The following is a 26809-nucleotide window of genomic DNA, read 5'->3' as shown; positions in this document are numbered from 1 at the left end:
ATTTTAGACCAAACTGCTCTTTAAAAGAAGCAAGGAGGATAGGATTAAGGATGTGATAAAAACAAATTCCTAGAAGAAGGCGGTGGTTAAGGAGACACCCATCCACGGCTGGGGCTTCGGCTCGGTTGGAAGGGGCTCATCCAGTACGTCTGCAGTCCCGCGTTTGATCTCCAACTCTTGGGAGGTAGAGGAAGAGGAGTTTGAGGTTATCTTTGCTTACATATTGATAGTCTGAGTCCAGGTTGAGCTATCTGCGACCCTTTCTTCAAACAAACAAACAAACAAACAAACAAACAAACAAACAAACAGACTAAATGAAAACACAAGCCCACACCTACCAGAAGGGAGGAAATAAAAGTTAAACCCCTACGGTGACTCCTACCTGTAACCCTGGGGTCGGGGGAAGGAGGACATAGTCCCCTACTGTATTCATGATCCAAAGAACTCTCATCACAGCTCCTGTGATAGGGTGTGAAGACAGTCATGACAATGCTTTGGGGATCTCTTGCTCTCTCTCTCTCTCTCTCTTTCATTTTTTTTTTTTTTTCGGAGCTGGGGACCGAACCCAGGGCCTTGCGCTTGCTAGGCAAGCGCTCTACCACTGAGCTAAATCCCCAGCCCCTCTCTCTCTCTCTCTCTTGACGGGGTTTTGCTATGTATCCCTGGCCTGTATGAGACTCACTATGTAGAGCAAGCTGGTCTTGAACTTGGGGTGATCTTCCTGCTTCTGAGTACTGGAATTATGGGCCTGTGTTATTCTGTCTCTTTTGCAGCCCTGCTTTGGGTTGTGGAGAGTGGGAGGCAGTGTGGGCCTGCATTATGGAATAAGTCAGAGTGTTCCACAGTGACTGCTAGCAGCACAACAGAGCTTACTTATTTGTCTATTCTTTCCATAAGGTCTCCTAGAACGCTAGTTGACCTTGAAGCATCTTCTGCAGCAAAGGCTGGCCTTGAACTCCTGATCTTCCTGCCTTTACCTCTCAAGGATTAGAATTATAGATGTGTGCCACCTTGACTGGCTAACCAAGCACAACTTAAAAACATGTTACTACCTGTGTGCCACAGTAACTCTTCCTCCCTTCACATGTGGAGGGCTGGAGAGCTGACTCAGCAGTTAAGAGCGCTGGCTGCTCTGTCAGAGGTCCTAATCAGGTTCAATCTCCAGCACCTACAGGGTGACTCATAAGTGTCTATCATTGTAGGATCCAATGCCCTCCTCTGATGTGCAGATGCGCATGTAGATAAAACATTTATATACATAGAATAAAATTTAAAAAGAAAGAGAAAACATGTGGGGCCATCCAGATAGCTCATTGTACAAGCGTGCTTGACACCAAGCCGGAGGACCCGAGTTCATTTTTGGGGACTGATACGGTGGAAGGAGCCAGCTGACTCTCACAAAGCGTCCTCTGGTCCTCAGGCACATACCACAGCACGGGAAGCACGCATGCACACACACACTAAGATAGATAGATAGATAGATAGATAGATAGATAGATAGATAGATAGATAGATAGCGTACTTTAGTGAGGAAGAAGAAAGAAGAAGGAAAATGGTATGATTCTGTTGAGGTTTGGTCTTTTGCTGTGTATTGTGATGCCCCACAAGGCTTGGTTGCCCCAGGAACAAAAGGATCCACACATACAATATGACATTGTTCCTTAATTTAAAATATTAAATAAAGATGCTAACAGCTAACAGCTGGCCAGAAGAGACATAGGTAGAGTTTAGGGTTTCTGGACTTGGGGTCTGAGGAGAACCAGGAGGAGGGGAGAGAGAAGATGGAGAGAACAGAAGATGCCATGAGTTAAAAATTTTCAGAACATGGCCACGAGGGCTGGCCAACTGGAGTTAAGAACAGCCCAGATGGAACATAGCAAATTATAACTCAGGGTTATCAATAGGAAAGAAGACATAATAGCATAGAGGGTAGATACCTGCCCAACTCTAGTGCTGATTAAGGCTTATTTTAATAATCAAGGTTGCGTGTCTTTTATCTGGGATTGAATGATCACAGTCATGGTAGAAGCCCTAGATTGAGATTAAATAATTTCTACAGCACAATTCCATGTATCTAAGTAGAAGATACATGTACCTACAACAACAATATATAATATTATATAAACTTCTACAAGCCAGAATACACTGGAATGTTGGCCATCAGGGAAGAAAAGGAGCAAGACTGGAGAAGGCCTGTGTGTGCGTGCGTGTGTGTGTGTGTGTGTGCACGTGTGTGCGTGCGTGTGGTGGTGAGACTGAGACTGGAGACACCAGGTGTGGTGTGCATGACAGTAATCGTAGCACATGGAGGTGCAGGCAGGAAGACCATGGTTTTCTTTAGCTACTTAATAAGTTTGAGCTTGACGTCAGTCTGGACTACAGGAGACCATCAAGAAAAAAAAAAGGCACCATGCTAAGTGACAAGGAAAAGAGAACAGCAACAAACAAACAAGCCAAGGAGAAATAGGAGAAGTAAGTATCCTGTATTTAAATAACAATAAGTAAATAACTAGATAAATATATGGCCACAGTCTTTCCGGAAAGTAAAACCATTAACTGAGGCAAGCCAGGTGTGGTAGTTCCCATCATTAACCCATCACTAGGGAAGTGGAGGTAGGGGAACCATGAGTTTGACAGGCATGGACTGGACTACATGACTCCTTGTTGTAAAAAAATCAAAACAAAGCAAAAAAATTAGGGGTAGCAGTCATAGTTAAGGAGAGAGTCTAATCTAAGGAAATCAGACTGGAGATATGGCTCAGTGGGAAAACACTCGTCTAATATCAAAAAGGCTGGGATTTCACCTCAGATACCATTCAGAAAGGGAAAGAATATAAAACAAGAGGCTCCCATGCATCAGTTTCACAATGGTAAGAAAAATGGTCACCATCTCCAGTCACTCAGAGAAGTCTCTGTTGAGTCCCGCATGTGTTTGTGATGTGTGGATGACCAAGAGTGGCCAAGCAGTATTGATGGTCAAACTTTGTCATCTCCTTTTGGGACATGGTGGCATATTGTATCTGTAATTCTCAAACTTGGAGGTAGAGGCAGAAGCATCAAGCATTCAAGGCCAGTCTGGTATAAGAGACCCCTGCTTTAAAGGAAACAAAAACAAAACAAAACAACCAACTAGTGAAAATCCTAAGCCTCTACATTAAAACCACAACCACCAACTACAACTACAACAACAACAGCAACAACTACAACAACTATAACAACTACAACAACAGTACTAACTACAACTACAACAACTACAACAACAGTACTAACTACAACTACAATAGTACTAACTACAACTACAACAATAACAGCAACAACTACAACAACTATAACAACTACAACAACAGTACTAACTACAACTACAACAACAGCAACAACTACAACAACTATAACAACTACAACAACAGTACTAACTACAACTACAACAACAGCAACAACTACAACAACTATAACAACTACAACAACAGTACTAACTACAACTACAACAACTACAACAACAGTACTAACTACAACTACAACAACTACAACAGTACTACTACAGCAACAACAACAACAACTATAACAACTACAACAACAGTACTAACTACAACTACAACAACAGCAACAACTACAACAACTATAACAACTACAACAACAGTACTAACTACAACTACAACAACTACAACAACAGTACTAACTACAACTACAACAACTACAACAGTACTACTACAGCAACAACAACAACTATAACAACTACAACAACAGTACTAACTACAACTACAACAACTACAACAACAGTACTAACTACAACTACAACAACTACAACAGTACTACTACAGCAACAACAACAACTATAACAACTACAACAACAGTACTAACTACAACTACAACTACACAACAACAGTACTAACTACAACTACAGCAACAACAACAACAACAACAACAACAACAACAACAACAGCAGCAGCAATGACTACAAGAGCAGCAACAATAAACTCCATCTTCTGCTTCAGCCTCTCCATTCTATTCATTAGGCTTGGCTGTTTACCGCGTTGCCAGGTACACTGATAATTTCCATTGAGCTCCGTTTATCCTGAGTTCTTCTTTAGTTAGTAATGATAAAAAGTGCCGTCCTGTGATACTTGTGTGACTATTTTGCCCCCTTTTCTTAACTTTACATATGCCTACAGGTCTGTTGTTCTATAGTTTTACCTGAAATAGTTCCTTCAGGTTTTGGGGTAAGCACATAGTGGAACCTTCTGTGAGCATAATGGGCTTTCCCTCTGGAACCTCAAGCCAAAGTAAACCCTTTCTCCTATAAGTTGCCTTTGCTAATGGTTTAGCACAGAAACAGAAAAGTAACTAATACACCCTGTCTCAGAAAAGAAAAAGAGGGGGCTGGAGGGATGGCTCAGTGGCTAAAAGCACTAGATGTTCTTTCCAGAGGACCTGGGTTCAATTCCCAGCACTGACCTGGCAGCTCACAATTGTCTGTAACTCCTGTTCCAGAGGATCCGACACCCTCACACAGACATACATGCAGTCAAAACACCAATGTACATAAAAGAAAAATAAGTCAATTTTAAAAAGAAAAAAAAAACAGAAATTCTATATTTCCAAGTGATGCAATTCCATTCCCTGCATATTCAGAATAATTGAAAGGAGGGATTCAAACAAGCACTCAAAAGGTGGAAGCAGCCTAAGTGTCCATGGACAGATGACTAAATGACCAAATGACCAAATGTGGTGAGTACATATAAGAGAATATGATTCAGCTTTAAAAAGGAAAAAGATTCCGATGTGTGCTACCTCTCGGATGAACCTTGAAAACATGCACTTAAATAAAATGATCTAGACCAAAAAAAAAAAAAAAAAAAAAAAGACAAATATTTGGGATTCAGCTTGTATTGCTTAGCACAAGCCCGATCCTAGGTTCTATTTCTAAGACCACATTAAAAGAAAGTAGCAAAGCAGTATGATCTCACAGAGACAGAGACAGATCGGTCAAGGCTGGGAGAAGTACTTATCTGGCTTCTTAGTGAGTCGACAGCTTTTATTTGGGATGAAGGAGTTGGGAGGGATCACAGCAAAGGTTGCATACCTCACTTAGCTAGTTGGTGCCACTTGAAATTATCTCTGGTTCCCAATCTAAGAACAGTAGCAGATTTTTTGTTTTTTTAAAGATTTATTTAGTATATATGAGTACACTGTCGCTGTCTTCAGACACACCAGTAGAGGGCATCAGATCCCATTACAGATGGTTGTGAGCCACCATGTGGTTGCTGGGACTTGAACTCAGGACCTCTGGAAGAGCAGTTAGTGCTCTTAACCGCTGAGCCATCTCTCCAGCCCCACTAGCAGTTTTATAGTCGTAACTCTAAGCCAACCACCCTAGTCCTTGTGCCTTAGGGGGTATCAGATAAACGAACTGACTTAAATAGAGTCACCATTCACTGCTCCTCCTTCTTTCTGCACTGCATGCCCCAACTATTGGGATGCTCTGACCATCACTTTGTTGATCAAGTCAAAAATATTTATTATTTTCACCCAGGCAGTGATGGTACACATTTTAATCCCAGCGCTGTAGAGGCAGAGGCAGAGGCAGAGGCAGAGGCAGACAGAGCCTTGACAGTTTGAGGGCAGCCTGGTCTGCAAAGTAAGTTCTGGAACAGCCGGAGCTTCACAGTGAGACCCTGTCTCAAAGGTGAACAAACAAAAAAATATTCATTATTCTTGACTTTCTTCTACTTACTTCAACATTATGCTCTGTTTTTTAAAAAAATATTTTTAGTTTACTTTATCCCTATGGGTGTTTGCCTGCATGTATGTCCGTGTGACACACATGTGCCTGGTGCCTGTGCAGGTGACTGGGGCTAAAGTTGATGTTGGCTGTGAGCTGCCATGTAAGTGTTGCAATTTGAACTCAGATCTTCTGAGCAGACAGTGCCAAGTGAGATGGCTTAGCAGATAAAGACACCTGCCACCAACCATAACCACTTGAGACTCCACATGATAGGAGAAAAATGACCTCAGCTAGTCATCCCCTGGCCTACACAAGCATGTGCACGCGCACACACACACACGCACACATACGCACACACACACCACTTATACACCACTCACACTCACACACACATACACACACACTCATACCACTTGCATACAAACACATGCACACACACATGCACAAGCTTGTGTACACACACAGAGGAAGGAAAGAGAAAAAGGAAGGAAGGAAGGAAGGAAGGAAAGAAGGAAGGAAGGCAGGAAGAAAGGGGGGAAGGAAGGAAGGAGGGAAGGAAGAAAGGAAGGGAGGAAGAAAAGACAGTGCTGGCAACCTCGGTGCCACCTCTCTGGCCCCAACTGCCATCGACTCTACTCCTTCATGCCTCTCCATTCCTATCACTGTGCCTTGGTTTGGATCTTTCTCATGCTTTGCTTAAGACCTTTTAGCCTGTTTTCTTGAGTTATGCTTTCTTCTGACCCACCTTCTACGTAGCAGCCAGAGTGTTTCCAAAGTCTGTATGTCCTCAGTGACTCCAACAAGCCCCTTCACTTACTTCATAAGGAGCTCCAATGCCCCCTCAACATGGCATTCAAGACTGTATAATCTAGCCTTATCTTTTAAACACATACTGATTACGCATATTAATCAGGTTCAGTATGATACTGATACATATGTATACAATTTGGCACCAGTAAAACCCAACCACCTATTTCCCACCCTTCCCAATGTCCAGTAATTACTATTATATTTCCTTGTTCATTTTTTAACATAAATTTATATTTATAGATTTACAAACTTTAATTTCTCTATTTGTGCATGAAGTACAGGTTCACATCTGCACTCTCCTTGCCTCTGCGTTCCAGTGCTGGGATTATAGGCATGTGTGACCGTGTGTAGTTCTTGTCTTTTAATTAAAAAATTATCACAATCACATTTATGTGTTTGTGTGTGTGGGTGCTTGCACACCATGAAGGTTGTGTGGAAGTCAGAGGATAACTTGCAGGAGTCAATTCTCTTCTTCCCTGAGGGTTCTCAGGATGGAATTTTGGTTGTGGCCTTGGCCACAAGTGCCTTTACCTGCTGAACCACATCCATGGCCCATTGGGTCCATGTTGTGAGACTTCGAATGAGAGAGGAACATACAGTACTTGTCTCAAGTGCTTTTTTTTTTTTAGATTTATTTATTATATATAAGTAATATACTTATATATTATATTTTATTTATATATTATATTTATTATATATAAGTACACTGTAGCTGTCTTCAGACACCAGAAGAGGGCATCAGATCCCATTACAGATGGTTGTGAATCACCATGTGGTTGCTAGGATTTGAACTCAGGACCTCTGGAAGAGCAGTCAGTGCTCTTTTTTTTTTTTAAATATATTATTTATTTATTATATATATGAGTACACTGTAGCTATCTTCAGATGCACCAGAAGAGGGCGTCAGATCTCTTTACAGATGGTTGTGAGCCACCATGTGGTTGCTGGGATTTGAACTCAGGACCTCGGGAAGAGCAGTCGGTGCTCTTAACCTCTGAGCCATCTCTCCAGCCCGCAGTCAGTGCTCTTAACCACTGAGCCATCTCTCCAGTCCCAACAGGATGCCTTTCAGTTGCACTTATTTAGCTGCAGATGATGAGCTTTCCTTGTTCTGTACAGATGAGTATGCTGCACTGTGTACATACTGGGCATTTCAGCTCCCCAGTGTGATCTCTTCACAATCTTTTCTTCCTGCCTCACTTCCATAACGATCCACTCTATTACACCTGGGGCTTCCCTACACCCACAGGTTTAGTCTCTCTCACTAATCACCAATGAAGAATGGAAAGATGTGAGTGGTGAGGGCCACTGCAGACAGGACTTGGCCCATGCTTTCATTGTGTCTTAGGGGACGTGGTGATGACTCAGGGCTTGGATAGCCCTCCCTTATTTCTTCCGGGTCTCAAGGCATCCTTTGATGGGTTCTTTGGACTGACTAGACTAAACTGCTAGTCTGTTCTTTCTTTCTCTTAAGGGTTGTCTCTTGAGGCATTTGCTCTAATTTGAAGTTGTAAGAGATGAATCTGGGTTGTTGACTGTGGGGATAAAAAGACTAAACTGGCTGGGCGGTGGTGACACATGCCCTTAAGCCACAGCACTCAGGATACAGTGGCAAGCAGATCTCTGAGTTTGAACCAGCTTGAGGCCAGCTTGATCTGCAGCCTGAGTTCCAGGACAGCCAGGGCTATATAGAGAAAACCTGACTTGAAAACAACAAAACAACACAAAGAGACTAAACTATGCTCAAGATTGCTGGGATTCATGAAAGGAAAGATGCCTCTGAACAGTGGTTTACAGATGATCTTCAGTGGGCCTTACGATGGAGGCCCCAGCCTGAAAATAATTAACTGACTCTCCGTGACAAGAAACTCAGGGATTGAAATGCAGGGAAATCTAGGCTCTCTGGTCAGTGTGTTGCAATACAACGTCCCTTCTTGGTGAAATACTCATCAAGATCTTTAAGAGTTTTGTTTTCTTTTTTTTGAGACAGGTTCTGTGAAGCTTAGACATTTGGCTACAAATATCTTAAGTGACCAAGAATGACCTCCTCTGATGCAGCTATCATCCACAACTTCTAAGACTCTCTGACCTCTAAGGAGATTGCAAGCTCTTTGGAGGCCTGGACAATATCTTTATTATCATGGTCTCTCCATTTCTGAGCACCGCTAATGACCGGAAAGACAATGCATCATCTGGTGTCGACTGCGGATTTGGAAATGTCCGTCGCCAAAGGTCGCCTGCTTTACCCTCCCATCTTTTCTTAGCGTGGTGCAGGGAAAGGCTGAAGCGAATTTTTAGGAAAACAACCTAGCCAGCAGCTTAGCTGCACCCTTACCCACATGCCTGTACTTAGATACTCAGCACATGGTTGAGTTTATTTTGCTCTTCCATGGATAACGAGAGCCAGAGAAAGATGGGAAGATAATGGGTTCAGCCGCCAGCATCACATTTGAGAAAAAGAGGGCAGGCGGGGGAAGGGAGGGAGTCTTGAATCCTCAGAAATCTTCCCCAAATAATAGGAAAGCCTTCAGTACAGCCCCAAGTGTTTCCTCACTTCACAGCCTCTTCCTCTTCTGAGATTAGGCCCAGTTGCCTGGACGGCTTCCTGTCAGGGTTTTACCAACAAGGGTATTTAAAGTGAGAAAGAGGAAGAGAAAGTCGGAGACCGGGGGCGAGGACCAGGGCTGAGTCTTTCTGGCTTCTGCTGGGAATTCAAGATGGGTCTCCAGGATCCAGAAAAGGGCTCTCATCTTCAACTCCTCCGTCTCCGCCTCTGCGGTTCTTTAGGGCTCCGCGGAGACTGATCTATCACCAATCAGCCTCAGAAGCGAAGGGAGAGTTTCTTTCCAAAGTGTCTCAAAGGCACAAACTTTAAGAAGACAGCCGGGAGGGAGGACCAACGTGCAGGGGGCAGCAGCAGGAAGCAGGCAGGCGCAGCGAACGTCGTGGAACGCCCGGAAGGCTGAGGCTAACCCGGGCGGACCCGGGCTCACTCCCCGGCGCAGACACCGCCTGAGGCAGCGGAGCGGCAGGGCCTGCGCAGCGGTCTGCCTGGCCCCTGAGGCCCGCGGCCGCGCCCCGGGGGCGGGCCGGGGGCGGGGCAGCACGGGTTGGGGGCGCGGATGCGGAGAGGTTTGGCTCAGGCCTCCCCGCCTGGGCGGGCCGCGGCTGCCGAGGATCCCCTAGACGCCGCCCGGGAGCCACGGCCCGGAGCCCGGCGCTCATTGGCGGCGCGGCGCGGCCTCCCCGCCCCCCGGCGTCCCCGCCCCCTCCGCCGCCGCCGCCGCGGCTCGGCTCCGCCTCCTGGCCCGCCGGGAGCCGCCTCCGTCGCCGCCACAGCCTCCTTCGCCGCCGGTCCGGGCCCAGGCAGCGCCCGCCGCGCCGGAGTCGAGTCGCAGTCCGAGCCACTGCCCGCGGCCCCGCCATGAGCGGAAGCGCCGCCGCCGCGGTCGCGGTCGCCGCCGCCACCTCAGCCGCCGCCGCCGCCGCCGCGCACTTCCAGCCTCGGCCGTCGTCTCCCAGGCCGGGGCCCGCCGAGATCGGGCCCCCGCGCCGCCCGCGCCCCCCGCCGCCGCCGCCGCCGCCCCGGCCCGAGCCCATCACCGCCGGCCGCCTTAGCCCTCCGGGCCACGGGTCTCTTCGGAGCGGGGCGCAGGGTGTCGGTGCCTGCGGCAGAGCGCCCGGAGCAGGTACGGGGTCCTCCGGCGAGGCGGGGCGGGGCGGGCTGTGCGGGGAGGGGTGAGGGTCAGTCCGGGGCAAGGGGTCCCGCGGAGAGGGAGGAGCCTTGCCCGCCACAGCTTTGTCCAGCCCGGGAGACCCGGGAGCCCTGCTCCTCCGCCGGGCAGAGCGCCTCACAAAGCGTTTTCGCACCCGCTGGGCAGCCCCTTCCTGCGGGGTGGGCAGGGCAGGACCTCGTGAGGAATCGACTCAGCCGGGGAGGAAACTGAGGCTTACCGGGGGAAGTGACTTGCCCAAGGTCACAAAGCCAGCTAGAGTCGTGTCTTGGCTGAGAACCAGGGCCACCCTGGAGCTGGTGCGGGCCGCCAGCCGAGGGGGCTGGGAGGAGGTAGAGTTCCTAGTCCCTTAATCTGGAGTGGTAGGAAGAAGGGGGCTGGGGCCTGCGTCCTGGCACACCCACCAGGGTAGCTAACCTATTCTGGGCTGACCCGGACAGGTAGGAAGGAGAAACAGGAGCTGCCTCGGGAGCTTAGTGCCCTGGGGAACCGATTTGGGGAGCTGAAGCGAGCAGGACTCCTGCCGGGGGCGGGGAGGGGGATGTGCTCCGAGAGGGTTTTATTGAGGTAGTGGAGTAGAGCTTTGGAAACTTGACTCAGGGACCATTTGGTCTTCTCCAGGCCATCCTTCTCACCACTGCATAGGCTAAGCCAGCCCAGCGGGAATGAAAGGGAAGGAGGCCTGTTTCATACAGTGTCTTTTCCAGGAAATTGCCCGAGTTTTGTTAATGCCCGAAACAGAAATATATAACTGGTCCTGGTTAAAAAGCATGCATGCTACAGAAGGCCATCCGAGCTTTTTCTAGATGGTTTGGACTTACCACACTTGGAGAATTCTCAGAGGAAGAGCAGCTGTCCTAGAAGGGGGAAGGAAGTTGGAAGGGTTAGGACAAGTCACCCTCCTGCTTGCTTTACAATCCGGGAGAAATCCATTCTTACTTGGGGTGATTAGGTGAGTTGCTTTCACTCTGCGTGCATCTTAGAAAAGGAGAGAGGGTATTAATTCTTCCAGAAGAGGTAGAGAAAGCGATGGATGGATAGCAGGCAATGAAGAAAGACCAGTAGAAGCTATGGAATGGGGAAAGAGAGAGGGTATGTAGTTATTGTGGGGGAGGGGAGATAAAGGGATTGCTGAAGGGGGGGGAGGACAGCAGCTAATTTAGTTTAGAGAAAAAGACTGGATGCTTCAAAAAAAAAAAAAAAAAAAAAAAGGGAACCAAATAGGATAAGTTTGAAGCAAGTCTTCAAGCTGAATGCTGCCTACAATGTAGAGTTTTCCTATGGGTCTGACATAATTTCGTGTGGTTTTTTTTTTTTTTTTTTTTGAGTAAGGAGTAATATTTTATAGACACATGCTGGCTTTAAGATCACCTGCTTAGCTTCATTCTTACCCTTAAGGATACGGCCCCTGAGTGCCTAAGGTATTGTCTTGGAAGTAGGCTTGACAAAAGAAGGAGGAGAAAGACTAATTAGCAAATGAATTAATTAAGGCCTTTTGTCCAGATTGATTCCTCAAAGTCGGCTGTTTCTTTACTGTCCTGCACTGTACCGGAGCTCTCCATCTTGGCTCTGTTGGATGCTTTGGGGTTGTGATCCCAGCACTAGGGAGACCGAGGTAAAGGGATCAAGAGTTCCAGGCCAGGTGGTCACCACAGCGAGTGAAAAGTCTGGTCAACTTAGAAAAATCCTGGGATTTTGTTAGAGCTCTGTGTGTGTGTGTGTGTGTGTGTGTGTGTGTGTGTGTGTGTGTGTGTGTGTGTTTAAAGATTGATTTATTTATCTACTTATTTGCATGTTTGAAAAATAGGGTTTCTCTGTAACAGAGCCTTCCCTAGCTTTCCTGGACTTGCCTTGTAGACCAGGCAGGCACCAAACTCACAGATCCACCTGCCTCTGCCTCCCGAGTTTGGGACTAAAAAGGCCTGTGCTACCACACCTGGTTTAAAGATTTATCTTACATATGTAAGCGTTTTGTCTGCAGGTATTTATGTATTTGCATTGTATGGAAGCCTGAACAGAGTGTCAGATCCTCTGGAAGTTCAGATCCGGGCTGCTTGTGAGCCTTCATGTGGGTGCTGGGTCTGAGCCTGGGCCCTATGCAAGCGTAGCCAGTGATCTTAACTGCTGAGCCATTTCTCCAGCCTCAAAATCTTGTTTTGAAATGTAATAAAAGGGAGAGAGCTTGACTAGCATGGTTCAGGCCCTGGGTTCAGTTCCTAGTAGTACAAACCAACCGTGACTTTAAGAGATACACTTAGCAGATATGCCCACATATGTACTCATATGTATAAGAAAATTTATTTGTCAAAGACTTGTAATCAGACAAATGCAATCGAACACCAGTATATGCTATTTTATACCTGTGAGCGGGGCAGAACTTTAGTGTTCTGATGAGCACTAGGAAGGTTGTAGAGAAGTAATGAAACTTCTGTTGCTTGTTGTTCTGCTGAGGGTAGGACCTAGCTATGTGCTAAGCAAGTACTCTGTCACAGAACTATATCTCTATCCCTATGGGGACGGAAAATATTTTTAAAAACAGGACCTTGCTGTGTAGTCTTGGCTGGCCTGGAACTTGCTCTATAGACAAAGTTGGCCTTGAACTCACAGAGATGCACCTTCCCAGATTCCTGACTGCTGGGATTAATAAACCATACTTTTTTTTTTTTCTTTTTCCTTTTTTTTTCGGAGCTGGGGACCGAACCCAGGGCCTTGCGCTTGCTAGGCAAGCGCTCTACCACTGAGCTAAATCCCCAACCCCAATAAACTGTACTTTTATATACTGTTAGTGGGAACAGAAATGGGTGCAACATTGGGGAGTAGTAGTGTAACAAGTATCTGGTTGACAATACCCATCTATCTAAAATATGTAAAGACAATAAATACAAGTACAAGAATCCTATTCCAGAGGCTGGAGAGGTGGCTCAGTGGTTAAGAACACTGTCTGCTCTTCCAGAGGCCCCAGGTTCAATTCCCAGCACTTGTATGGCAGCTCATAACTGTCTGTAACTCACACAGACAAATGTACAGACAAAACACCAATGCATATAAAATAAAAAATAAATAAAATTCTCTCTATATATATGAGAATGAATCCATGTATGGCACCAGGAGGGCCATATAAACTTTTAGAAAGACCCTTGCACAGTCTGAAGAGATGACTTATTAGGTGAAGTGCTTTCTATGAAAGCATGAGGGCCCAAGTTTGGATTGTAAAAGGCAGCTATGGCAGTCTTTGCCTTCAACCCTCATCTTGTGGTGTGAGTAGTGTGGAGGCAGCTGCACCCTGTAGGTTTAATAGCTAGAGTCAGCGAGAGACACGGCTTCAAAAAAATAAGGTGCACAGTGGCAGAGAAAGATGCCCGTGCTGCCTCTAGCACCCACATGAACACGCATGTGCAGGAATACCAGTAAACACCGCCTTCATTTGTGCAATGAACACACACACCCAGGGCCCCCACACAGCTGAATGAACATTGCAGCCCTGTGAGAAAATAAATAAAAGCAGCCATGGTGTCTCATACCTGTAATTCTAATACTTTGGAGGTGGAGCAAGTTCAAGGCCAGCATAGGCTACTAAGAAACTTACCCTAAGCCTCCACCCCAGTAAATTATAGCTAATGTATTAGAAGTGGATGTATATTAGAAACCTGATATGTTTTGGGGGAGCAGATCCCAGAATTGTTACAGAGATTTTCCACTTGTATATTTTGAAAACTCAGAATTATTTGTGGTTATTTACATACATAGTAGTGTAAATGCATGTGTGGGAACTACAAAAATTCACAAGTAGTACTTATCTCTGGGCAGGGAAGGTAGAGCCTGGGAGAAGTCTTGATGCAAAGAGCTCTAATTGTACTTAATATTACCTAAATTCAGATCAGGAAATTGCAAATTAAGATTTGTTAGTGTTGGATGTGAGGTACAGAGATTAAGTGTATTATTCTAAATATTTCTCAGATGTCTGAAATATTTCTCCTATGTGTCTCATTTTTTTGTTTATAGAACATAAAGTTTTGTCCTCTAATACTGGATCTGTAACTACAGCGTCTAGTCCAGCATAGTCTGTTAGGTACCCGGTCTGGTGCTCCTGTTTTACCCTTTCTGACCTGTAACCTAGTTGTGCTGTGCGTTAAGAAAAAAGTTTGTTATTTTTAATTTAAAAATTTTAACTATGGGTGTTTTGCTTGCATGTTTGACTATATAGCATATATGACCACGTAGCAGAGTATACTGTGCCTGAGGCTGGAATTGTAGTTACAGTTGTAAGCAACTCTGAGTTCTGGGAAGCATGGCTAGTGCTCAACTGCAGAGCCATTTTCCTAGCCATGGGTGATTTTTATTTTGGAGTTGGTGGAGAACATGAAGGATTTCTAGTTTTCTAGTGGACCTAGGTCGGCAGTTTGAGTTTTGTCAAAGATGAAACTGCTCCTGCACGTTCTGATTTACCAGGTAGAAGGACCCAGCCGCGAGCCTTCAGCTCACTCACTAGAGTTTGAGGACTTGTTCCACATTTGCCCGAGCCCAGCCTCCAGGCTCTCCCCCAGGCTGTGCCTTGCTCTTGCTCCATGACTGGGTAGGATGTGAACCCGGTGATATTTAGACTGGGCCCTTTCAGCTCAGGCCAGCCTTCCTCTCCATGTTCATGCCTCAATCTTCTGAGTGCAGGCATAGGCCATCAAATGCATCCTTGGTGGAGCATAAAGGAAGACAAGGGAGCAGTTTGCAGAAATGGCTTATGGGTAAAGTGCTTGCTGAGCAAGCCTGGAGACCACAGTTCAGATCCTTTGCACCAGGTAAATGACAGGCAGCTGCCTATAATCCCAGAGCTTGGGAGTTAAGAGATGGAGAGAGGATGCCCCAAATAAGCTGGCTAGCTAAGATAGACTAGTTAAATTGTCAAGCTTTAGGGTCAATGAGACCGAAGGTGGAGAGTGAACTAAGACACACAGTGGCAACCTCTGTCAGCCATATGAGTGCATTTGCACTTGGACACACCTGTGTTCCCGCCTTGGAAACATGCATATGTGGGCATGCACACCACACACCCATACTTATTACAGTGGTGGCTCACACCTTTAATTTCACCCCTTAGGAGGCAGAGGCAGGGATCTTTGTGAGTTTAAAGCCAGCCTGGTCTACAGAGTGGGTTCCAGATCAGCCAGAGCTCCAGGTTTTCCAGAGAAACCCTGTCTCTGGAAAAAAAAAAAGAAAAGAAAAAAATGCTAAGGGTAGGATCGTATGCCTGTTTTTAACCCACTTCCTTCTAGAGGTAGTCTCGTGTGGTTCAGGCTAGCACCAAACTTGTTTTGCAGCTGAGGATGACCTTGAACTTCTAGTCTTTTTGCTTACACCTGAATGGTGGGAATGCTGGGATTATAGGCCTGCAACAAACCGTCTTATGCTGTGTTGGGGTTTGGGGCATGCCTAGGCAGACACTTTACCAAGTAAGTTATGGCCCCAGTATTCTTGGACCTCATGTAGCTCAGGTTGGCCTCCAGTTTTCTGTGTAGCTGAGGCTGGTCATGGACTACAGATTTTCTTGCTTCAATTCTCCAGGGCTAGGATTTTAGGTATGCACACCTGATTGGCCATGCCTATCTTAATCCAGGTTGCCAGTTCCTCTTCAGGGCAGGTGGATAAGGGGCTCACAAGAGGACTACATCAGAATTTACAGGCTTCTACTTCATTGAGAACTCTGTCTTTTTATAGTTGGGAGAAGAGTAGCAAGACGTCTAACAGAAAGCAAAGCCCGATTGGCAAATGTGTGTGGCTTAGGAGGGCCAAGGGCATTGGTCTCAGCCCTGCCTGTTTGATAAGCCTGCACTCTTCATTGGGATGCACTCCAGTCCTCATGCTCCCTTTCTTTTCACACTTACTACTTTGTGTGAGGTGGATGCAGCTGCAGGGGTTGCAGGACAACATATAGGAGTCCATTTTCTGTGATGCAGGTTCCAGGGGCTCCACAGAGGAGGTCATCAGACCTGGTCACAAGCACCTTTACCTGATGAGCCAGTGTCTCTCAGGTCTCCCTCAACCCCTTCTTAAGAGAAAATTGGTTTAGCCCTCTGCAGTTTATGGAGATTCTTGTAGTGTTTTGGCTTATTATCTCTCTACCTTTGAGCTTCAGCTTTTGGAACCATGAAAGGTTTTAGATATTAGGAAATGATTGCTTGTCCCTTGACTTGGAAGTGTCCTCGCCCGAATTTACTAGTTTCCCTTAGATGTTAGACTTTTAGTCTTGATTCACTTAAGAGTTTTATATCAAGGTGAGAGTTTCTGATGATGGAACTTGTGAAATGCCTGTTTTTATTGAGGTGCTTTCTGATGGGTTCATTTTAGAAGTACAGCATGGCTCCGGGGGTTTTAATTTTTTTAAATAATTAATTTTAAGCAAGACTGCTAAAAAGGACTATATACATGACCTCCAGAACAGACCATCTATTTCAGGTAGCAACTGAGGGTGAGACCTTTTGTCAGGATGAGCAACTAAGGGCTGGCAGAATGGTTTAGTGGATGATTTGTTTGCCATCATGGATGATGGCCTGAGTTTGATCCCTGAGACCCATATGGTAGAAGGAGAGGACTAACGCCTGCAAGCTCTTCTCTGGCTCCCACATGCAGAAACAACAAACAAACAAAGGCATTCCATTCTTGAGAAGGGGCCATGTTCTCAGCCTCACACTGAAGTATTAACTAGCACAGTCTGCCAGCTCTGGGCCTCTGAGTCCAGCAGTGACTGTGTCCTCCATGCTTACTCTGATTCTAGATTGAAGGCTGACTTGGTGCTGGGTTTGAGGCTCTAAAAGAATCTGTTGTTTGCTGTTTTGAGCCAGGGTTCCACGGTTCTCAGATCTGTCTCAGACTTGGTATTTGGTCTTGTCTGGCCTTGAACTTCTGACCCTCCTTTGCTACCGGAGGGCTGGGGTTGCAGTTCTAGTTTGCCTCCATGCTGGGCATCAAGTACAGGGCTTGGTGTATGCTTGACAGATGTTCTGTCAATTTAGTTATATCCCCAATCCTTTTTGGGGGAGGGGCTAGTTCTGAGACTTGAACCTAGAGTCTCAATAAACTGTAAGTGAGCAAACACTACCACTGACATACATTCCTAGCTCTCCACCTGAACTTGTCCTGGAAGGATTTCAGTCCTGCCCTTTTAACACTACATTAACTGAATCAAAGAATTCAGCTTTATGTGATAAACTGTATTGAGACTGGAGAAATAATACAGAATAAGCAGGAAATGGTTTGTGGGAAAACATGAGAGAAATGTGTTAGAAGACAGCAGCATTGGTAACGCAGGTGAGAAGTAGCTGTATCCCACGCTTGCTCTTGCAGCGGCCACTTTGGGAGGTAGGATGTTATTTTTCAATCTGTTTTTCATTCATACTAGTGTAGTGTTCCTGAATTTCTGAGACCTGAGGCTTTTTAGCCAATTTAAAAAGTATTTACCCGTTTATTTTCTTTTAAGTTTTTGTTTATGCTTCCTGCTGTTTTGGTTTTTCCTTGGGAAGAGAGGAAGGAGTAATGTGTACCAAGGACAGACTGGCTGCGTTTGCAAATGATGGCCGAGTGTTTTCCAGAACAGTTGTCATGGTCAAGTGACACTCCTGGTGGCTCTAGGGAGAGCTGCATGTGAAGTGGGTTCTATTGTCCTTTTATTATTTTAAAGCATGATTGAGGTGGCGGCTAGAGAAGTCCATTGTGTATTTGTTGATGTCTACCAGGAAATTTTGAAGAAATTATATGTAAATAGAAATGTTTAATGAAAATAAAATGGCCTTATGCCCACACAAGGAGGATCTACAGACCTTAATTGTAGACCTCCAAAGTGATGGAGCTGTTTCCTTTCACTGTTTCCTTAACTGGATATGAGTGCTGTCGGGCAGAATGGAGACTGAGGTGATGAGGGCAGCTGTGGGGTAGTGGGGCTTCCCTGTGTTCTGTTTAGGGCAAGTCATAATTCAGAGGACTGTTTCTGCATTTTCTGCTTTTGTAGTGTAGAAATAAAGTGCATTTCCCTGAATATAATAATTGGATTTTGTTGAGGCAAGTGGAGAAAGTGGTAAGAGAAAGAGATGTCTGTGTGTCCGAAAGAAAGCACAGCCAGGTGGTGGGGTGTGTTCTGCGTGGGCTTTGTGTGTTCCTAGAGTTGGAGAAGAGAAGGTTCCTGTCTCTGCTTCCGTGCGTTTTAGCGGTAAGGGTGGGTGGGCTGAAAGTAAAACAAGTTTCATTTCAGCACTGCCTTCACCAATTTGAGATGCTCGTGATTAACAAAAAACTATTTTTGTTTGTCCCTTTGTTTGGCTTTTCGGTTATCTTGCTTAAAATAACTAAGTTTGTGTCCTTCCTAAATTTTTATTCTGCCCAAATAAGTCATGGGAATCTCCCAGTAGTGATAGTAACGCACAGGCAGAGCTCTGACTCCCTGGAGTGAGGCCTTCACTGCCGCTGCTGCCACCACTGCTACTGCTGCTGTTGCTGCTCCCGCTGCTGCGGCTGTAGAGGGGCCAGGGGGTGCACTTCAGGACAGTGTTGCTTGCCTTCCCCTTTATCTAGTCTTTCTGCTCCCTGGCCACTCTGGGCTTAGTGATTGTGCCTGTCTGTCAGGATGGGCTCTGCCCCTCCTATATTCCCATTCTGGGAGCACAGAGGCTGACCAGGATTCTTGATGGTCACCCACAAGGAAAACCCCAAAGGTGGAATATGGCTGAGACAGGATTGCTGGGAATTTGAGGCCAGTCTATACTGCATAGTGAGTGTTATCAGGCCAGCCAGAGCTACCTAGCAAGAGTTTGTCTCAAGAAGAAAAAGAGAAAGGGGTGTGGGGACAGAGGAAAGAAAACCACTCTGCGTAGTGTCCAGGCAGAGCCCAGCCCAGCCCAGCTGACCCGCCTCTCCTCCTTCCTCACGCTGCGCTCACCCTCTGCTGAGAGCCTGGAAAGGCACCCTTCCCCAAATCACACAAGGAGGCTTTGTGCTGCGCGGAGGTTCTGAGAGGCGGGCGGGGTCACTGTAATTATAATTCCCTAAGCACAAGCAAGTGATGGGCAGGCAGGGTAAAGATGGTGTCCGTTCTTGTTGGTAGGGAAGGTCAGACGGGATTAAAAATTACCTGGAGACAGCATCCAAGAGTGGATAATGGGGCATTGTTGTAATGCCGACAAGAGTGTGTTTAAGTGAATATATTTCAGAGTTTTAAATCTACTACTGGCAAGGCACTTGAAGCTTTAAAAAGCACAGAACTATGTCTGGGACATTTTTTTCTAATCTGAAATTATAATTGAAAATTACTTTAGAAGAAGGTGTGTAGGTATCTGTTTGTTTATGTTTGTATTGCTAGATGACTGACTGTTCTAGAAGGCCAAGTACATATTTTGCTTGTTCTGTAGAGATGCCCCCACTAATTTACTTTTAAAAATATTTATTTTTGGGGTTGGGGATTTAGCTCAGTGGTACAGCCCTTGCCTAGCAAGTGCAAGGCCCTGGGTTCGGTCCCCAGCTCTGAAAAAAAGGAAAAGAAAAGAAAAATATTTATTTTTATGTATGTGTGTATGGATGTATGCATGTGTGTATGGATGTATGTATGTGTGTATGTATGTATGTGTGTATGTATGTATGTGTATATGTATGTATGTGTATATGGATGGATATATGTGTACATGGATATATGCATGTGTGTATGGATGTATGGATGTGTGTATGTGGATGTATGTGTGTATGGATGTATGGATGTGTGTATGTATGTATGTGTATATGGATGTGTGTATGGATGTGTGTATGGATGAATGGATGTGTGTATGGATGTGTGTATGTATGTATGTATGTATGTATGTATGTGTGTATGGATGTGTGTGTGGATGTGTGTATGTATGGGTATGGATGTGTGTCTGTATGGATGTATGTGTGAATGGATGTATGCGTGTATGGATGTATCACACTTGAGTTGTCCATGCTGGGTCTTTTTGACTTGGAGTTATGGGTTGGTCAGGTTGTTGTGAGCTGCCTGGGGACAGAGCTTGGGTCCTCTTCACCACAGAGCCATGTCTCCAGCTCCTCTAGTGGGGTTTTGTGTGCTTTGTTGGAAACAGTCTCTTAATATCACTCAGACAGGCTTTGAACTTGTGGTCATCCTGCCTCAGCTCCTTGACTTTAAGGATTATAGACTTGTGTCAACCAACCTGGCTTTCAGGACTTTTTCTTTGGAAGCAGAGAGGTTAATTTGTACCAGTAGGAAAAACCTCCTCTGGGGTATGTGGTAATAAGTTGTTTTAATTAATCAAGTATTTTATTTTAACATTTTTTTTTTTAAATAGAGACGTGTGTAGCCCAGGTTTGCCTCAAACTTGCTATGTAGCTGAGAATGACTTTGAACTTCTAATCTTTCTGCCTCCATATTCTCCGTGCTGAGATTATATATAAGCATGTTACAGTGCTTTGTTGGGGCCTCATATATACTAGGCAAACACTTTACTAACAGAGCTAGCTACATCCCTTAGCCTATGTTTTGTTTGTTCTCAACATTTTTTAATTTTGTGTATGTGTGTGCATACAAATGTGGACATCCATTGACAACTCAGGAGTTGGTTCTTTTTACCATACGGATTTCAGGGGTTGAACTCTGATCGTCAGGCTTGGTGGCAAATGCCTTTTTACCCATAGAGCTTTGTCACCTGCCTCCAGGTATAAACTCCTTTTTTTCCCCCCCCAGAGCTGGGGACCGAACCCAGGGCCTTTCGGTTGCTAGGCAAGCGCTCTACCACTGAGCTAAATCCCCAACCCCCAGGTATAAACTCTTTTTTTTTTTTTTTTTTTTTTTTTTGGTTTTTTTTTTTTTTTTTTTTTTTTCGGAGCTGGGGACCGAACCCAGGGCCTTGCGCTTCCTAGGCAAGCGCTCTACCACTGAGCTAAATCCCCAACCACTTTTTTTTTTTTTTTGGTTCTTTTTTTTCGGAGCTGGGGACCGAACCCAGGGCCTTGCGCTTCCTAGGTAAGCGCTCTACCACTGAGCTAAATCCCCAGCCCCAGGTATAAACTCTTAATGTCCACTACTCAATTTTATGATGTGCTTCTAAGCTTTGTTGTTAGCCTTTTAGTGAAAATGGTTTCCTTCCTTCCTTCCTAACTTCCTTCCTTTGTTCTTTTTTTCTTTCTTGCCTATTTGCTTTTCCTTTTTGTGTGTTTGAGACAAGGTTTCTGTATAGTCCTGGCTGTCCTGGACTCATGTAGATCAGCTGGTCTTGAAATCACAGAGATGTACCCACCCCAGTCTCCCAAGTCCTGGGATTAAAAGTGTGTGCTACCATTGCCTGGCTAAAAAGTTGTAAAAAAAATTTCTTTGTGTGTGTGTGTATGCTTTTTCTGTAAATATATATGTGCTATACATGTGTGCAGTGCCCAAGAATTCCAAAAGAGAGCGCTGGATCACCTTGGAACTGTTTTTCTCAGTATGTAAGTGACCACTGTATTACTTATTACTAGTATTTCAAACAAATTGGTTTTAAGAAGAGACAGAAAGGGGGCTGGAGATGGCTCAGTGGTTAAAAGCGCTCTGCTTTTCTAGAGGTCCTACCAGACTGCGGCTCACAACCATCTATAATGGAATCTGATGCCCTCTTCTGGCACACAGATGTACATGGAGATACAGCACTAATACATAAAATAAATAAATCCAAAAAACAAAAGAGAGACAGACGGACAGAGAGGCAGAGACAGAGACAGAGACAGAATAAAATACACCAAACAATTATTTGTAGGGGTGAGCTCAGTCGGTGGCGTGCCTGCCTAACACGTATGAGCCTTAGGTTCTAGCCTTAGCACCCTGTAAACTTGGGAGAGGAGGAGTTCAGGGTCATCCTTGAATACAGAGTTCAGGCTAGCTTGGACTATAAGGAATTCTACTATTCAAAACAAAACAAACTAACCAAACAACCTCAAAACAAACAGCAGTAGTGGACTGCAGTCTTTTTAGGGTGTGGATAAAGGACTTGCCTTGTGCTCTGTGTAGCTTGATAGCCAGTACCTAATGTAAATGTACAGCTATGAGCTGGCCCATCTTCCTGGGAGTCAAAGTCACAATTTGATTTTGAGTCTTGCTTTTTTCCACGATTTTATCCTTGTTTAAGGAAATCTGGAAAACTTACCTCTACATAAACACTGCTGGAAACCCCATCATAAAGAGCCTGTCCAGATTTGGTGGTAGCAGTGCATGCCTTTAATTCTGGAGCCCTGAGTGTTAGAGGCAGATGACTCTCTGAGTTAAATGCCAGCCTGGTCTACAGATTGAATTCCAGGACAGCCAGGGCTACAAAGAGAAGCCCTATCTAGAAAAACCAAAACAAGCAAGCAAGCAAACAGACAAACAAAACGCTCCAGGAACAACAACAACAACAACAACAAAATCCAAGAGCCTGTCCAGGGCCTAGGTCTGTAGTTCAGTTGGCAAAGGACTTCCTCAATATAGATGAGGCTATAGGTTCAATTCCCAGTAAGACCTTGTCCAAATACTCATTAAGAACACACATCAGAAGAGGACATTGGATCCCATTGCAGATGGTTGTGAGCCACCATGTGGTTACTGGGACCTCTCGAAGAGCATCTAGTGCTCTTAACCGATGAGCCATTTCTCCAACCCTTTTAAGGTTTTTTAAATAAAGATACTCTGATTTGATATCTAAATTTTATGAGACTAAAAATTACATTAATTAGGAGGGGCTAGAGAGATGGCACAGCACTACTTCCCTCTTGCAGGGAGAACCCAGGTTCAGTTCTAGAGGATCTGGTGTTTTCTTCTGACCTCCACGGGCACCAGACACACATGGTCCACATCCATATGTGCAGGTAAAACATTTACACATAAATTAAAAACAATTACACAAGTATCTAGGTTTTTTTAAAAATAGGAACTGCGTGCGCGCACGCGCGTGTGTGCGTATGTGTGTATGTGTGTGTATATGTATGTATGTGTGTGTGTACACCTGTGCTGTAGCATGTAGTGCAAGTCAGAAGAAAATGTATGGCAATTGATTCTCTTTGAACCATGAGCATTTTAGGAATCAAACTCAGATTGCCAGGCTGGGTTTCAGGCTCCTTAATCAACAGTCAGTTTTACTAGCTCTGTTTTTATTAGTTTTTAGTGGAAGATGTAAGTTTTTCCCTCCTTCCCTCCCCCTCTTCCTTCCTTCCTTCTTTCTTTTTTTTTTTCAGAGCTGGGGACCGAACCCAGGGCCTTGTGCTTGTTAGGCAAGCGCTCTACCACTGAGCTAAATCCCCAGCCCCTCCTTCCTTCTTTCTTTCCCTCCCCTCTTCCTCCCCCGACCCGCCCCTGGACTGGAACTCACAGAGACCTACCTGACTCCCTCCCAAGTGAGCCACCACTGCCTGTCAGTAATGCTTTCTAGAGTGGTAGTGCATGCTTGTAATTCTAACCCATGGGTGGTGAGGTAGGAGCAGTTCAAGACTAGCCTGGGCTACATACACGGTCTCCTAAAACCAAAATAATAGTTCCTCTTTTTAATCAATATGTTCATCAGGAGTTACTCTTATTTTAACTTAAATTGTCCACTATTATCTGGACTGTTTCATTTGTAAATATATGCTTCTTCTGGAAAAATAGCTCTTGACTATTTCCCTGCAGTCTGGTGGCCACTAAAAGTGGTGACTGGAAAAAAATGTCTGCGGTGCACTAGGCCGACTTAGGGTTTCAGAGATGGTGCAGACATGCAGTAGCACTTCACTGATGGAGTCAGACAATGGGCTAGCATGAGACAAAGGTGTAGGGATTCTTGGCCCTTAACGAGAGGACAGAGAGCGAAGTGCGACGGATAGCAATGATACGACCGACCGGCTCTCATCCCTGTAATGCCAACACTTGAGGAGGGGTGGAGGCAGGGAAGCCGCTGCCTTATACATGGACTTTCAGGCCATCCTTACTACAGGAGTCCCTGTTTAAAAAAACAAACATAAATGGGTACAATATGAAAACTCTGATAATTAATCCTTTAAAGCACAGAATCAAACCATTAGAGATGGTTCAGTAGTTAAAGAACTACCCACACAAGCACTAGGAACTCTGACTTCTACACATGCAATTAGGTACCCCCATCCCCAATAAGTAAAAATAAAAGTTTTTGAAAAGGCTTACTTTTTTATTTAATATTTAAGATCAGTGTAATTGGTCTTCATTGTTCTAATCTACTATCCATGCTTCAGCTTGACATGCCTATTTCCTTTCAGCTGATTCCCATCTTCCCCTTCCCCACCCCTGCTGACACATGTAAACCAGACTCGAACCTTAGGTGTCATTCCATAGGCCCCATCCATGTTGCTAGTTGAGGCAAGATGTCTCATTGGTCTTGGGCTTCCCAGTTGGCTAGGCTGCTGCATCTGCCTTTCACACTCGGATTATAAAGCAGCCTTGCCTCTGCCCTGAGGGCTGGAATCACAGTCCCAGTCATCATGCCCATGTAGGCTTTTGGGTAACATTGGCCTGTCACAGTGTGCTTATTTTGTGAGGTTCCATTGTAAGTCACTTGCGTGGATTAATAAATTAATCCTCACTGTAGTTCTCTAAGGTATCGCTGTCACTCTTACTGTACAGATGAAGAAACTGGAGCTTGGAGAGGTTAAATAACTTAGTAGATACACACAGCTTTTAGTGATGTGGTCTGTGGGACTGGGGATATAGCTGAGTGGAAGGGAGTGTTGGCCTAGTACACAAAGGCCCTGGGTCAAATCCGCAGCACTGCCCCTACAGAAGCGTCACTTGGGATAGGACTGAGGCAGCCATACTTCTAGGATCTGCTTCAGTGCCTCTCACTCTTAGATGGAGAGCCTTTCTTAACTCAGCAATTCCTTTTGATAACAAAGTACTGAAGATGAATATAAGTAAGGTATTTTATATTTTGAGTCATGGAACCTTCAGTTTCTGACTCCCAAGTGAGATTATAGGTTTACACTACTAGACCCTAGCAAGAATATGAAGTCTTTGTCCCTCCTGAGAAATACATGTGTTTTTAAAGTTCAAAATTATACATGTTGAGATTTATGATTATTCGTTTCCTCTCCTCCCTTCTCTCCCCAGCCCCCTTTTCCTTCACCTCCTCCTTTCAGATAGGGTCTTGTGTAACACTTGTTTTCTGGTTCATTATTTACTTTTTCATTTTAGAACTGGGAATTGTGTATGTGTCCTGGAGAAAAGTCAAATTGAATTAAGCTTATTAAAATTGCTTTTTAAAAAAGCTCTAGGAATTGAACTCAGAGCTTTGGACATGCTATATCATAAGTCCTAGAATCTTTTTATAGACCCTCTCATATTCTATAGTTCTAAAATCTTTTTGTTTTGTTATTTTGTTATTTTTGAGACAAGGTTTCTCTGTGTAGCCCTAGCTGTCCTCAAACTCACTGAGATCTGCCTGCCTCTGCCTCCTGAGTGCTGAAATTAAAGGTGTGGCTACCCATGCGTTTTCTAGACTCTTAATCAAATGCTTGTTTGGCTGCTTGTGCAAATTTGTCAAAGAAAAATGTGACTGTGCTTGTAGGACTTCCTGAATCGTGTGTGTGTGTGTGTGTGTGTGTGTGTGTGTGTGTGTGTGTGTGAGACAGAGAGACAGATTACAGTACTCTAGTCCCCTACCCCCCCCCCCCCCATCAGTGTAAGAATAGATCTATGAGTGTGGGGATTTTAGCCTTAATTTCTTTCCAGTCCTGTGAAGTGGCTCAATGGGTAAAAGTGCTTGGCATGCGAGATTCCTGTAGCTCACATAAAAACCTGGACCTATAGTGTGTCCCTGTGACCCCAGCACTTCTGTGGCAGGACAGAAGGTGGAGACAGAATTGTCTTGGGGCGTGCAGGTTGCCCAGCCTAGATTGTACTGATGGGTGACAGGAAAGGAAAATAGGAAAAAAGAGACCTTACTTCTGAACAGGGTGGTGGGTGAGACCTTCGACCTCTCTTCCTTGATTGGTGTATATACACGGTGACGACTAAATTTCTGTCAGTCTAGAGAACCCTGACTGATTCATACGCCACTGCATTTCTGGTGGATTTGGTTTTGCTGTGTGCTGAAGTACAAGCATACTCCTTAATTCAGCAGGATGGACTGTGAACACCCGAGCATTAGACAGCCTGGAGCGGTGTTGATGTCTGAGAAATTAACCTGGCACAGTGATCCCCAAGTGAACTGCCCATACACTGACTGCTTTTAGTGTTGGCTGTTTCTGTCAGTCAGCTCATAAGCGGCCTCAAGTAGGAATCTCAGTAACAATCCCCTCCTAAGTAGTTACTGTCGTGTAAGCTCCTGGGCTGGGTTGTTCCAGGGAACTATTTAGAAAATGTTGTGGAAAGTGGAGGTTTGAAGTCCAATGTAGGTGTCATAGCTATTGCCTTTTAGAAAAATGGCTTACTTTTGAGTTATGAATTACCAACTTAATCTCTTTGCCATAGTTAACCTGTGGATACTTATTAAAAATGAATTCTGTCTTTTAAAATTGCTGAACAATGTAGAATTTTTATTGAAAGATTTATTTATTTTATGTATGTGAGTAC

General features: G+C 44.9%; 1 protein-coding gene across 3 annotated transcripts in view; it reads left to right on the top strand.

The window, feature by feature from the left end:
* The first annotated feature begins 9842 nt into the window (after positions 1-9842).
* Rnf38 (ring finger protein 38) overlaps positions 9843-26809 on the top strand; it is a 108728-nt gene continuing 91761 nt past the window's right edge. For 2 of the 3 annotated variants that reach the window (XM_087660264.1, XM_087660262.1), the window contains exon 1: positions 9846-10221. In XM_087660264.1, the coding sequence (XP_087516390.1) occupies positions 9957-10221 (265 nt within the window). In that variant the 5' untranslated portion in view covers positions 9846-9956. 3 annotated transcript variants of the gene reach the window in all.

Source organism: Rattus norvegicus, chromosome 5, assembly GCF_021556685.1.
Source record: "Rattus norvegicus strain SHRSP/BbbUtx chromosome 5, alternate assembly SHRSP_T2T, whole genome shotgun sequence".
Taxonomy (NCBI): domain Eukaryota; kingdom Metazoa; phylum Chordata; class Mammalia; order Rodentia; family Muridae; genus Rattus; species Rattus norvegicus.
The sequence above is the reverse complement of the archived record's forward strand: the minus strand, read 5'-3'. Positions and strand labels throughout refer to the sequence as shown.